Source organism: Rhipicephalus sanguineus, chromosome 3, assembly GCF_013339695.2.
Source record: "Rhipicephalus sanguineus isolate Rsan-2018 chromosome 3, BIME_Rsan_1.4, whole genome shotgun sequence".
Classification (NCBI taxonomy): Eukaryota; Metazoa; Arthropoda; class Arachnida; order Ixodida; family Ixodidae; genus Rhipicephalus; species Rhipicephalus sanguineus.
Genome location: NC_051178.1, coordinates 19142041 through 19155661, shown reverse-complemented (window position 1 = coordinate 19155661; position 13621 = coordinate 19142041). Strand labels below are relative to the sequence as shown.

General features: G+C 47.4%; 1 protein-coding gene across 1 annotated transcript; it reads left to right on the top strand.

Moving 5' to 3' along the window:
- The first annotated feature begins 2058 nt into the window (after nt 1-2058).
- On the top strand, nt 2059-3669 carry LOC119385289 (uncharacterized). Its single transcript, XM_037652762.1, has 2 exons — nt 2059-2674; nt 3188-3669. The coding sequence occupies exons 1-2, from the start codon at nt 2059-2061 to the stop codon at nt 3667-3669; spliced, it is 1098 nt and encodes a 365-aa protein (XP_037508690.1).
- The last annotated feature ends 9952 nt before the right edge of the window (nt 3670-13621 follow it).

Here is a 13621-nt window from a genome sequence, read left to right as displayed (position 1 = left end):
AGCTTTGCGCTTGTGCCTTGGTCTTCCCAAGTTTGTGGCAAATATGTTGTATATCGAGGCGCGAATACCATATTTGATGAATAGATTCAAAATCCTTACAGTTCAAACCTTTTTTAACATATATAATTCGCCTCAGAATCAGGTATTTTACTTTTTTATGAAAGATCCAAGTCTATTTTTTGAAAAACATTGGTCGCGCTTACACACCCCCCAAATTATATTCGTTCAGGCACTGCTAGAACCATTGAAAGTTAAAATTAAACATATTGGCTCAACACTTACAAGTCATTGAAAACTTGACATGGATTTTGATAATATTTTTCCTCCGAATGCGAAACAAATGCCATTACGGTATTTAAATGATCAGTTGCAATATTACATATGGCACCTGACAACTAACAATATAATTGCGACTGATGCATCTGTATCAAACGAAAAGGCTGGAGTAGGCATCTTCTCTCCTTCCCTTGACTGGTCGTTTCCTCTTAGACTTCCAGATTACACACCTATCTTCATTGCAGAATTATTTGCTATTGTTCTGGCTCTACGAAAGCTTCCTTCAAACGAATCAGAAGCAGTTATAAAACAGATGCTCTTTCAGTATGTGCGGCGCTCTCTTCGGCGACAAACTTACCGCTGATTAATATGTTTCATCATTTAGTACCGGCAAACTTGCGAACAATTCAGCTGTTATGAGTTCCAGGCCACTGCGGAATATATTTAAATGAGATGGCGGACACATTAGCCACAATATCTTTAAGGGGACCCATTACACCGATTATACCCGATACTGCTTACTCGACAGCAGTAAGATTTCGAAATGCTTGTCTGCTTAATGAAATGAGCAAATTTTCATGGGATCAATTCAGCGACTTCGCACATCTAAGATTTTGCTGCAATAAGCAGTGGTGTGTATCACGGCAAGTAGAAGTTACTTTCACCGGACTACGCTGCAGAACTCCGAAGTTGAATTATTATTTACACAAAGCTGGACTCGGCGCGTCTCTGTTATGCCAGTTTTGCGGTGAAATAGAGACAATGACACATTTCTTTTTATTCTGTCACCGGTATTCTAATCAGAAAAAAAAGATGCCTCGTCGCTCCCTTTCAAAAGTTAGGATTACAAATCAATGTTCCGAAAATTTTATCATTTGGTGGCATTACATTAGGTTATAGCCACAGGGAGGTCCACTCTACAGTGTTTAATTACATACAGGAAACAAAAAGATTACCATGCTAGTTTATATTGGCTTATTTTCATTACTAATTCCAACCGTTGTTACATCCGCCAAATATCACACCTGATAGTCTGACTGTATGCTCTGAAGAATTTTCAATTAGCTATTGAAGAAACTGCGAAGTTCAGCCACTTTCTTTTCGCCAACTGGCAACCTTGTACTATCGCGAACTCGCTCGGCAACGGGCATCCCTATCGAAATAAATTTAGTTCTTTTGTTCATCACAAACGAAGCAATTGGTTCTTTTTTTGACCTGCGATAATTTCCTCACAATTTGGTGCCGAAACCCTGGAAGAAGTTATCGAACTTACCGTTGAGGCAGCTGGGTCAACAGACGTCGACAGCACAACGAGCTTGAGGAAAAACAGCAACTATCCTCGGGCAAGAAACGGTCGACGAGGCGCTTCAACCAACAAGGCCTGACGACGCCACACCCAGCCGAAACTGACACCACTGCTCAAGACAACGCATACGCCAGGCCACACAGAATCACAGACGCCAGGCATCGTAAACGCCAGGATGGACCGGCTCAAGCTAAAAAGGAGCGCCTTGAGAACTCAGGTGACCAAACTTATTTCCGAGGCAGAATTGTTCTTGGCGAGCCATGCGAATGATGGAGCTCTCAGTGTCTTGTCGGCCAGGCTAAGTGCACTCAAAATACAACTAAACGAAGTGGACAATGCCATTGAACCACTAATTGTTGACGAAGACGCGGAGCAAAACTACATAAGAACAATCGAGTACAACGACCGGATCGTCGCATGCATCGCGAAACTCAGCCAAGAAGCTGAAGAGCAGAAAGCAAAAAAAACAAGCAGAAATGGCCGCGACGCGGGCGCCGACCGACGGCCCTTCGAGGGCTGCGCAGACCCACGTTAAACTACCGAAGCTCGAACTACAGCGATTTAGCGGCGCTTCCACGGAGTGGCAGTCCTTCTGGGAGCAGTTTGAGAGGGCGGTGCACGAAAACGACACCCTCTCCGATTCTGAGAAGTTTCTGTACTTGCGGTCGTCACTTTCTGGTAAGGCTGCATCGGCCATCGACGGCATCCAGGTGACGGGAGCTAACTACAACACAGCCATCGAGCTCCTTAAAGAGCGCTTCGGTCGACGAGACGTGCTGATACAAGAACACCTGACTCAGTTGCTCGAGTTGCCATCAGTACGCAACGAGAATGAGGTTATCGGCCTACGTCGACTCTATAACCATCTGCAGCGCAACATAGCCGCTCTCGCAGCGCTCGGAGTCAAAACAGATGGCTACGGTGCCCTGCTCTGCTCCGCACTCTTGCGATTGCTGCCATCGGAACTAGTAGTCAATTACCACAAGGGACTCTCCGCTGACAGCAAGGAAGAAGGGATCGGCATCGAGAGTTTACGAGCTTTTCTCAAGACCGAAGTGGAGAGCCGAGAGAAGGCACTGCAGACGACTGGCCGTAGCGAAGTAAAAGGATCAAGCTCAAAACATCGAGATAAAGAAAAAAGCAAAACACCAAAAGGATCAGCGGCTTCGCTCTTCTCTGCGGGCAAATCGAAGCAGAGCGATTCATGCGCATTCTGTGATGCAAAGGATCACGCGACTGACGAGTGTCAGGCGCAAATGTCACTCGATAAAAAGAAGAAACGACTCACTGCGGCTGGTCGCTGCTTCCGGTGCGGCGTAAAGGGACACATGTCGAAACAATGCCGCAACAAAAGGCCAAGTTGCAAGCAGTGTGGCAGAAGACACCTGTCACAATAGTGTGACCCCACCTGGAGGCAACCTGAGAACACAGCCGCAGAGTTGCACTCTTCAGCAGAACAGAAGTCGAAAAATGTGCCTACCGTGCTGCTCCAAACGGCCCAAGTATGGGCAGAATGACGAGGGAGAGCTCTGACGCGCCTCCTCTTCGACGGGGGTAGCCAACGAAGTTTTGTCACAAAGAAGCTTTCCCGCGAACTGCAACTAGAGGTGATTGGTGAAGAGGACATCACAATCTACCCATTCGGAGGAGCAGGCAACATTATCAAAGAAAAACGCAGAAGAGTGAAACTTTGGCTAAGAAGTCAGTATGACCGCAACGATCACTTCATCGAAGCTCTCGAAATACCAGAAATCTGCTCTGATCAGCTGCGAGTACCTGAGAACATCATGCAAGAACTGCAAGCTGAAATAGATGAATTGGCAGATGTCACCGTTGCACCAGCCCACCTGGCGAGAAGCGGCATTGACATCCTTATCGGTGCCGACTATTACTGGTCGTTGGTGTATGGTGTCTTCAAGAAGCTGCAGGGCACACTTGTTGCACTGAAGACCAAATTTGGGTGGACGCTTCAAGGAGCCATTCCCTGCAGTAGCTCAGCTGCCTGCTGCTCAACCGCGGCAGTTCTTCGTGCTGGAGTGTCAGAAGACACAACAAGTTTGACCAACGAGCTGAAATCATTCTGGTAGCTGGAGAGCATCGGAATTACTAACTCTTGTGCCCAAACGAACGAAAAAAGCCAGGAAATCATCAACACGTTCTCGACATCGATCAAGAAAACAGACAAGCGCTATGAGGTGGCATTACCATGGAAACCTCTGAACATTCATCTCGCTCACAACAAAGCGATCGCACAGAAGCGTTTGACAAGTCTCACGAAGAGGCTATTGAGAGGTGACGCGACACTTATCGAGTATGACGCGGCTATCCGTCAGTACCTGGAGCAAGGGTTCGCCGAACGACTTCCACCGGAAGAAATCAATAACGACGAAAACAGGGTTTACTACATGCCTCACCGCGCTGTCTTCAGACCTGATAGCCTTTCAACAAAGATTAGGGTCGTATTTGATGCATCGTCTAGCGACACAGGATGTATTTCCCTGAACGAAGCCCTGGAGCCAGGACCAAACTTTAACCCAGACTTGCTGAAGGTGCTAATTAACTTCAGAATTCACCACATCGGACTAAGCGCAGACATTGAGAAGGCATTCCTGCAAATTTCAGTGACACCGGCAGATCGCGATGCCCTCCGATTCTTGTGGTATGAGCAGTTTCCTACGAGGCAAGACCAAGATTCCGTGATAGAAGTCTGGAGAATGACACGAGTGCCCTTCGGTGTGACAAGCAGTCCGTTCCTTCTCGCAGCCACAGTGCGTCATCATTTGTCAACTAGTGCGGGTGATTCACGCATCACTAAAACTATCAGTGAGAGCCTGTACGTGGACGACCTAATAACAGGAGCGGAGACAGAGGAGGACGCTGTAGACTTCTACCGAGGTGCACGAGGCGTCATGAATCGAGCAAGCATGACACTGCGCAAATGGAATTCAAATTCCAAGAAGCTGCAACAACTGTTCAACGACGAAGCAAACGGATGTGCCCTGAGCCACGTTGAGTGTCCGATATCAAGTGTCTCACGAGTCCGCGGACTTGTATGGGATAAGGACAGAGATCATCTGGCGTTTTCCATGAAGGCGATCTTGGATTTCTTAGATCGAAACAGCGACACGAAACGATTCATCCTTCAGGCATCAGCTCGTATATATGACCCGCTTGGTCTTATTTCTCCAGTCACAGTGACAACGAAACTCATGTTCCAAACACTGTGGGAACTGGGTATTGAGTGGGACGCTTCTCTGCCTGAAGACGTCAAGACAGCTTGGACGCAGTGGCACAACCACCTACACCATTTAACGGACGTAACAGTGCCAAGACGATACGGTAGCTTGCCCAACGATAGCTAGAAAGATGTGCACATTTTCACAGATGCAAGCCCCAAAGCTTACGGTGCAGTTGCATATTTGCGCACCTATGGAGTCAAGGAAGCAGCGGTGACTCTCGTTCTTTCAAAGTCCCGAGTAGCACCGATTAAGAAATTGTCTCTTCCAAGACTGGAGCTGATGGGCATGGTGATCGGTGCACGACTGAAGGAATATTTGGGGCAATCATTGGGTCTCCCAATTGACAAATGGTACATGTGGACAGACTCATCTATCGCACTGCATTGGGTACGAGGTTCCGCGCAACAATGGAAGCCCTTTGTCGCCAACTGAGTTTTGGAAATCCAGCAGCGAACGGATCCAGAGCTCTGGAATCACTGTCCTGGGAACGAAAATCCCGCCGACCTCCTGACGAGGGGAGTAACCCCGAGAGCACTCAAGTCAAGCTCAGTGTGGTGGAACGGGCCTGTCTGGCTTTCACAGCCATCTACTTGCTGGCCATGTCATGAAAACACCGCTGACATGAGCATCGCAGAGGAGGAAAGAAAGACACTTCGAGTTCACAACGTGATATTGAGGGAATCCATATTACCCCTGCAGAAATACAGCTCCCTCTCCAAACTGGTTCGAGTTACCGCTTGGGTACTGCGATTTCTTCACAACTCCAGGCATCCCAACGAGAAACGCGAGGGACATCTTACGACAGAGGAAGTGCTAGAGGCGTACACTTGTTTGATACTTCAAACACAATTGGAGGCCTTTCAAAATGAACTCCGATGTCCTCACCGCTCGATACGCTTGCCAAGTGATTCTCCGATACGTGATCTCAGCGTGTTCTGCGACGACGAGGGCATGTTAAGAGTGGGAGGAAGGCTCAATGCTGCCGACATTTCTTACAACGTTAAGCATCCGATTGTCCTTCCGTCGAGGCATCCCATCACAGAACTTGTCATCAACGCAGCTCATCGCCGTCTCCTGCATGCTGGCGCGATAGAGACACTTACCGAACTGAGGGAGAAGTACTGGGTTGCGCGAGGAAGGCAGATGGTAAAAAAGGTGCTAAGGAAATGCGTGACGTGCAATCGTTTCAACAGCCGTGCTGCTACTGAGCCAGTCGCTCCTCTGCCTCGCAAAAGGGTGACACAAGCGCCAACCTTCGATGTAACAGGTGTAGACTTCGCTGGACCGCTGAACACGAAAGATCAAGGAAATAACAGAAAGTCATACATCGTCATTTTCACGTGTGCAGTTACGCGCGCAATACACCTTGAACTGGTGACCGATATGTCGACATCGAACTTCCTGATGGCGTTCCGAAGATTCATCTCGAGAAGGGGGGTCTGTCGAGTCCTCTTTTCTGACAACGCAAGGACTTTCAAGCGTGCTTCTAAGGACATGCAGAAACTGTGGACCACAATACGAGGAGAAGACATCCAGAATTTCTTCTTAAACCACCAGATCCGCTGGAAGTTCATAATTGAGAAAGCGGCTTGGTGGGGCGGATTTTGGGAGAGAATGATTCGTTCCGTGAAGACATCCCTGAAGAAGGTTTTGGGAAGCAGCTACTGCAATTTCGAGGAGCTCACGACAATACTAATTGAAATCGAAGCTATCATCAACTCTCGACCCCTAACCTACGTCTACACAGACGCGAACGAACCCGAACCTTTAACACCGTCTCATTTCCTGATAGGTCAGAGACTAACCACTCTTCCTGACAGCTGCTCCGCCGCTGAAGTGGTTCAGAAACGTGGTCAACTCACGCGTCGCTGGCGCTACCGCCTTAGAATGGCCGACCAGTTTTGGCGTCGGTGGCAAAAGGAGTACCTGACGAGTCTCCGATCGGCACATTTCGCTGTGCCGAGTTCGTCAAATGAACTAAGGCAAGGAACCCTCGTCTTGGTTCATGAACAACATCTGCCGAGGCAGCTCTGGAAAACTGGAGAAGTGGCCGAAGTTCTTCTGGGACGTGATGGAAAGATCCGAGCCTGCATGGTGCGCATGCCGAATGGAGCCACATTGAGAAGACCAGTTCAACTCTTATACCCCATGGAATACACGGACGAATGACCAGAGGCTCATTCCGGGGGGAGTATGAAGAAGCTGCCAAGTTCAGCCACTTTCTTTTCGCCAACTGGCAACCTTGTACTATCGCGAACTCGCTCGGCAACGGGCATCCCTATCGAAATAAATTTAGTTCTTTTGTTCATCCCAAACGAAGCAGTTGGTTCTTTTTTTGACCTGCGATAATTTCCTCAGCTATGTTTTTTTCTCTCTTTTAGTCTAAAATTACCACGTCTATATTTGGCCTAATAAGTATTTACCTCAAAGATCCTGCCGCCCGATTCTTGGCCCATCCCCCTTTGTGGGTAAGCGCCACTAGTAAGAGGTCATCATCATCATCGTCATCATCATCAGCTTGAGCTGCCTGGGCGGGACCCATGTTCCTAAATGTCGGCTGTGCGGTTGCCCCAAGGCTCGGGTTCCTGGGTCCAGTGTTCACCCGGTGACTGCTCGTTCCGGTTACGCCGAACCGTGACCTGGGCCTCTACTGCGCTGGACAACGTGCCAGGCCATTCCAGCGCCGGGCCCCCGTCCCGACGTACGCCGGGATCTGCGGTGACAGCGTCACTGTGCGGCCCGACGTGCCGTGAGTGTGCCGTCGCTAGGCCGACAAACCGTGCCGACTAAATGCTAGACTGGAGTGTGTTTTATGTGCTTGTACTTGTGCAACGTGCCCCTCAGTTCCGTCCCGCGTCCACATTAAAGCCTCTATGTTTCCCTGCAACTTTTCTTGTGTGAAACAGGCGTGAGTCCCGTCATCATCACATCCTCCCAGGCACAGCATTCTGTGTCGCCTGTGAGAAAAAATGGCTAGTCATTCTGTGTCGCCTGTGGAAAAAAACTATGGTGTCCGAAAATTGTGATTTTTCATTGGCCTGCTTCTCAAATTCTTTGATATTGTTTCAGAATTGTTTCTACCCAGAACTTTCCATACACTTGCACACAGACCTTCGCAAATTTCTTACTTCTGTGTATAATATACAGTTTCGTTTTGCTTTTACTTTGTCTGTATGTATTCTAAGTCTCTTATGTTTTATCACAAGCGAGTGCACATGCACTAAGCACTTGTTGACAAACCTTTACTAATGCTTCATATGAATTACCTCTCCGTTTAATACACTCTTTCCTTTTTGTTCGGTTTTGTGCGTATGTATACGCCTAACTGCTTTAGGTTTTATCGATAGGAAGCAGATAAGCACTGGACTTTGTAGACGCTGCTACCTGTATTTTGACTATGGGCCTACTGTAGCCTTTGGCTGCTTACCCTGCAGTTATTTTGTACAAATTCTTGTAGCAGCGAAAAATAAATCGATTGAATTGAAATCGCTATGACCCTGCGGGGCAAAACAAGACTAAACGTGGGGCAAGAGGAGACAGTTCGTCTCTTGCAGGAGAAACACTTGAAGCCCGCTCCGTAAATGCCCACGCAGTCTTCGTGAACCCGTTCTTTAAAATGCGCGAAACAAATCTACAGAGAGCGTGGCGCTGTGGTGCTTTACATCTGCTTTGGGATCAAGCACCGCCACACTTTCGTTGACTTCAAAGAGCTGCTTTTCTTGTTCGTCAGATGAAACACGCCTTCCGGATTACAACATGCATTTCTGAAGCGCTTGGTCATGAAATTCCTTCCATTTCCTGACGAATATCTGGAGAAGATCCTTGGGGACACCGACCAGCCTCAAAGAAGCGCCAATAGAGCAATAATGATGATGATGATGTTGATGCTCCGTGGAACAGGGGCAACAACCCAGTCAGGGATATGGGCCGTGAATCGGTTGGATAGCGCCGACAATAGTAATCTCAATTTTCACTTGAAGTTATGATGTCAATAAGAAAGAACCGTTCTTCGTAATAAATATTAATGTTAGAATCTTTTCCTAAACGGCCTCTAGTGCATGTTTCATGTCGCTTCCGTCGCAGCAATCTTTAAACAACTCTGTCTTGTTTGTCTGCACTATCTTACACAAAAAAATCTATATTGGCAGTACCTAAATTACAGCCTAGTAAAATACTTTTTATGCTGACTCAACGCCTTTTTGTCAAGTTTCGCCCGTTTGAAATGTTTGAAGAAAAAATCCTTCTTTCGTTCACGGCACTTCCAGAAGAAGACTTTTGGTAGGAAGCAGCTACAGATTAACAGTATTGCTACGATACTGGAGGGGGGGGGGGCGCATGGAAGAAGAGGAAACGACGTTGGCTCGAACTGTGATCTGCTTGATCGCTAGGCTCTCGCATCCATCAGGTCCTATAAATAAATGCATCTCACCGTAACAATATTGGTGGAGGTGTTGGGTACAGCAGAGCAATCCCAGGCGAACAATCACAGAAGCGCTACATCTGGAGCTACGGCGAAGCCGCCGACTCGCCGGACTACTACCGCTCTCAATGAACCCTATTGCTGACGGCGACGACACGCGGTCTTCGTCTGGCGCTACGTGGCCACATGACATGGTACCGCGAACCTTCTCTGGTAAGGTCGGAGAAGATGTTCACGAATGGCTAAAGCCCTTCAGTCGTGGGAGAGATACAAGCGTTGCAATTCGGCCTTCCGGTTGACCAACGTCGTATTGTTTCTCAAAGGAACAGCATTTGCGTAGTTCAAAAACTACAAAGAAACAATTATGACATGGGAAGACGTCCAGAAGGAAATAGCGAGCTGCTTCGGGGACCCATCAACAAAGAAGGAGCGGGCTGATAAACTTTGATGCAGCGTGCTCAAGTCTCTGGTGAGACTTGCATAACATACATTGAAGAGATCTTGAAATTGTGCAAGTCTGTAGACCGACGCATGAAAGCAGATGACAAGGTTGGGCATCTCCTCAAAGGGATTGCTGAGGATGTCTACAAAAGGCCGCCTTGCATTCTGTAGCGGACGTAATCCAACACTGCCACACGTTTGATACTCAAGGCTAGGCGCATTACTCCTAAGTTTGGTAGAATTGCCAACGTAACCACCGTTGCAAGTGTCTATGTCACTCCAACACCATCCTGCGATCTTGCCGCAATGATTAGACAAATCGTGCTGAAGAACTTGGACGATGTGATGCTGTCACCCCGACAAGGGCACGTGCCGTTGATGCCACGGTGTAGGATGTTCCCCAATCAAAAGCACCGGAGCAACCAACCGACAACCTACATCGTCGCAGTGGTCTCCAGAACGTCTTCAGCCAATCACCTATAATGGCTCAAGGGACGGTCGCCTCAAGGGACGGTCACGGGTAGACTTCATAGGTCGGCAAACTCACTCATGAGTCGACTCACTCAGACTCATATTGAGCTGTGAGTCTGAGTGAGTTAGGCTGAGTAATATTTTCGTGAGTCTGAGTCCAAGTGAGTCCCGGTGAGTAATATTTTCGCGAACCTGAGTCCGCATGAGGAAAATTTTGGTGAGAGTGAGTCCGAGGAAGCCCTGAGGGCAAAATATATGAAATATATATATTTCATGAGTGAGCCGGAGTGAGCTCCACATTGTTTTGACGACCTATGGTCCTATCTACTCAAACTTCAGCATTACTATCAGCCCTATGAAGACATGTTTATACTCGCAAACTGACACATACTTCAAAGCACTTCCGTTTATACGCCATCTCAATATTTATTGATGAGAAGCGTGATTTACGGAGCGGGGTGGGGTGACGGAGCTTTGACCTCTTTCCGGCAAATTCTTTCACGGGATATTCTTGAAAAAATATCTCGCCTGAGTCATATCTTTCAATATAAATGTCCTTACTGGATTGTAACCATTGATAAGTCGCATTTGAAGGTACGAGAACAAAGCGCGTCAAGTAGAGCACCAATTATACGATATACTGATGTTAAAGAGCCTTGACACCATGGTCGAAAAAGTTAAATATACGCTAATGGACTCATGAGCCGACTGACTCAGACTAACTCAGACTCAGATTTAGCCGTGAGTCCGAGCGAGTCTGGGGTGAGGAAAATTTTGGCGAGTCTGAGTGCGAGTGAGACCTAAGGGGAAAATATATTTCATGAGTGAGTCTACGAGTGAGCTACACATTTTTGCAGACCTATGGTACACGGTGCCTCGTGAAAGGTTTGGTGACGCGCGTGAGGCCCCAGTGTGCTTTTGCTGCGGTTTCCGTGGACATGTGGCTCGATTCTGCACTAAGAGACGTCGCGCACCACAGCGCCACTACGAGGGACCACCGTCTTCTCCTCGGCCAAACAGCTGACGCAGTGGCATGCGCTCGATGCGGGACACGTACTTTGGGAACGGCTTCCAGCAGAATGCCCGCAGTGACACGCGCTTCGGACACAATTTCCACCAGAATTACCGCAGCGACTCGTACTCCTCCTACGATGTTTGATGCCCCCACCTGCAAACCAGCGCCGTTCTCCGCCTCCTCGTAGCAGCGGCAATCACGTCCCCCCCCCACCCCCCCGCCGGGAAAGTAGGTAGCGCGGCCGATGGAGGTGAGGTCGGCGAACATTCGTCATCCATCTATGCCTCCACGGGTTCCTATGACACAAAATAAGGTCCTCGTACTCGTTGACGGACTGCCTACGATAGCTTTAATAGACACTGGAACAGCTGTTTCTGCCATGACCTTTAACTTTGTTAAAGATCTTCCCGTTCGCCCGAACCATCGCGGAGTCGCTGGCTGACACTTGCCTGTCTACGGAAAAGGTTGGGTGATTGGAAATCCAGCCGACATGTTCTGGGAACAGGATAATAGATAATAGACAGGACGGCATGGCAAGAACGTGAGAAAGAGAGAGGGTGGCCGGCGCGGGGGAACTCGGCGGCCGCGGGCAGAGAAGAGAGACTTTCGAACAACGAAGGACGATAGATCCTCAGCTCCCTAACCCCAGTTGTAAATAATGTATATTAAACTTCTTGTATCATTTAGAAACCCCAGCGAGATCGAGTTATTCAAATCAAACCTTTTTTTAACAAACTTTATATTGCGGCTAGGGCATAAAGTGATGTTTCGCTGGGACAGGTGTGCAACATTTCGTGCAGTGAGTGGAGAGACGCTGTGCCCTATCGACGTGTGTGTCGTGAGTGTTGCCTACTTGTGGAATGCCGTGAAGTACCTCATCCATGATTGCCTGATAGATAGCGGATGCACTAGCCACCATGCCAGTTGAACTTACATTGTTCCGCTATTCCTGAGCTTCAGGGGCTGTAGTGCTCCTTCAGGTAACGTTTGACTTCATCGACTTTTTTTCTGGGCCTCTAGCCCGAAAAGACTTCTTAGCACTTCATAAGCCTCTTGAATTAGTACTGCTAGAAAATAGGGAAGGCGCTTTGCCTTTACTATACCATCAGTCGTCAAGAAATGCTCAAAACTCAATATGTACGACTCGAAGGTTTGGGTGTTGGGTCGAATTCCGCTATATTCTCAAGTGGAGGGATTTCAAGAGACGTAGATATATTCCGTTCTTTAGTTGCGTGGTCCTCAACTTTTTCTGCAGTTGCTTTGTTCTCCTCCATGTTTCCGTCACATATGCAGTGCATACCTTTCGCTTTAATGACAGTGGCAGATTTCCTGACAATATTAGTGAGTGCCTGCTGAATGCGCTCCAGCCATTTATTTTTCGGCGAATTTCCCTTTTTATGATTATGCTTTTCTGTTAGTACTTGTCCTTGGCATACATATTCTTTTATACACCCCGATTCCTGGCCTTCCATCGTGAATTCGTCTCTTTCGCCATGTTATTCAGAATTGTCTTTATCTTCATCATCTTAATTTTTAGGCCTACTTTAATACTTTTGAAGAGGCAGCGCAGAAAAGAAGAAATTCACGCACACATAAAATGACAGAAACACAAGCGCTGTACTGCAACTGATGCTTTATTGATGAAACACCAGCCTTATATGTGATCATACGCATATGCGCACTGATAGCAGTGAACGTGATGAAGACAAAAATAACAACAAATTGCACAGATGTGACAGGATTTATGATAACAATTGAAAACAATATATGATTAGAGACCAAAAAGCGCGCCAATACCTTGGTCTATAATCAGTTTGCAATTGTTATCATAAATCCTGTCACATCTGTGCAATTTGTTTCTCTTTTTTTGTGGTCTTGATCACGTTTACTGCAATGAGTGCGCATGTGCGTATTATTCTATATAAGGCGGGTCTTTCATCAATAAAGCATCAGTTGCAGTACAGCGATTGTGTTTCTGTCATTTTGTGTGTGCGTGAATTTCTTCTTTTGTGCGCTGCCTCTTCAAATATCATGGCTCACCAAATAGCCCATCAGTACATATTTAATACTTTCTTTGTGCAATTCCTGAGTCATTTATTTCCTCAAACGAAAAATGATAGGAGTAACCTTAAGAAATCGGAGGACGCAGGATGGGTCAGGGAGCAAACAGGAGTAGAGGATGTGCTAGTTGGCATCAAACGAAATAAATGGACCTGGGCTGGTCACGTAATGCGTAGCACAGACAACCGGTGGATAGTAAGAGTAATAGAACGGTTACCAAGGGATAGGAAACGCAATCGAGGAAGACCGAGAGTTATATGGAGGGACAAACTTAAGAGGTTCGCAGGAATAAAAAGGAATCAGCTCGCAAAGGATAGGCTAAACTGGAGATCATGGTGCGAGGCATTCATCCTGCAGCGGACTAAAACAGACGAATGATGATGATAACGATG

Coding starts and splice junctions, on each gene's coding strand:
- LOC119385289 (XM_037652762.1), top strand. CDS start 2,059: ATGGCCGCGACGCGGGCGCCGACCGACGGCCCTTCGAGGGCTGCGCAG. Junction 2,675..3,187: donor GGCACTGCAGACGACTGGCC/GTAGCGAAGTAA, acceptor AACTGCAACTAG/AGGTGATTGGTGAAGAGGAC.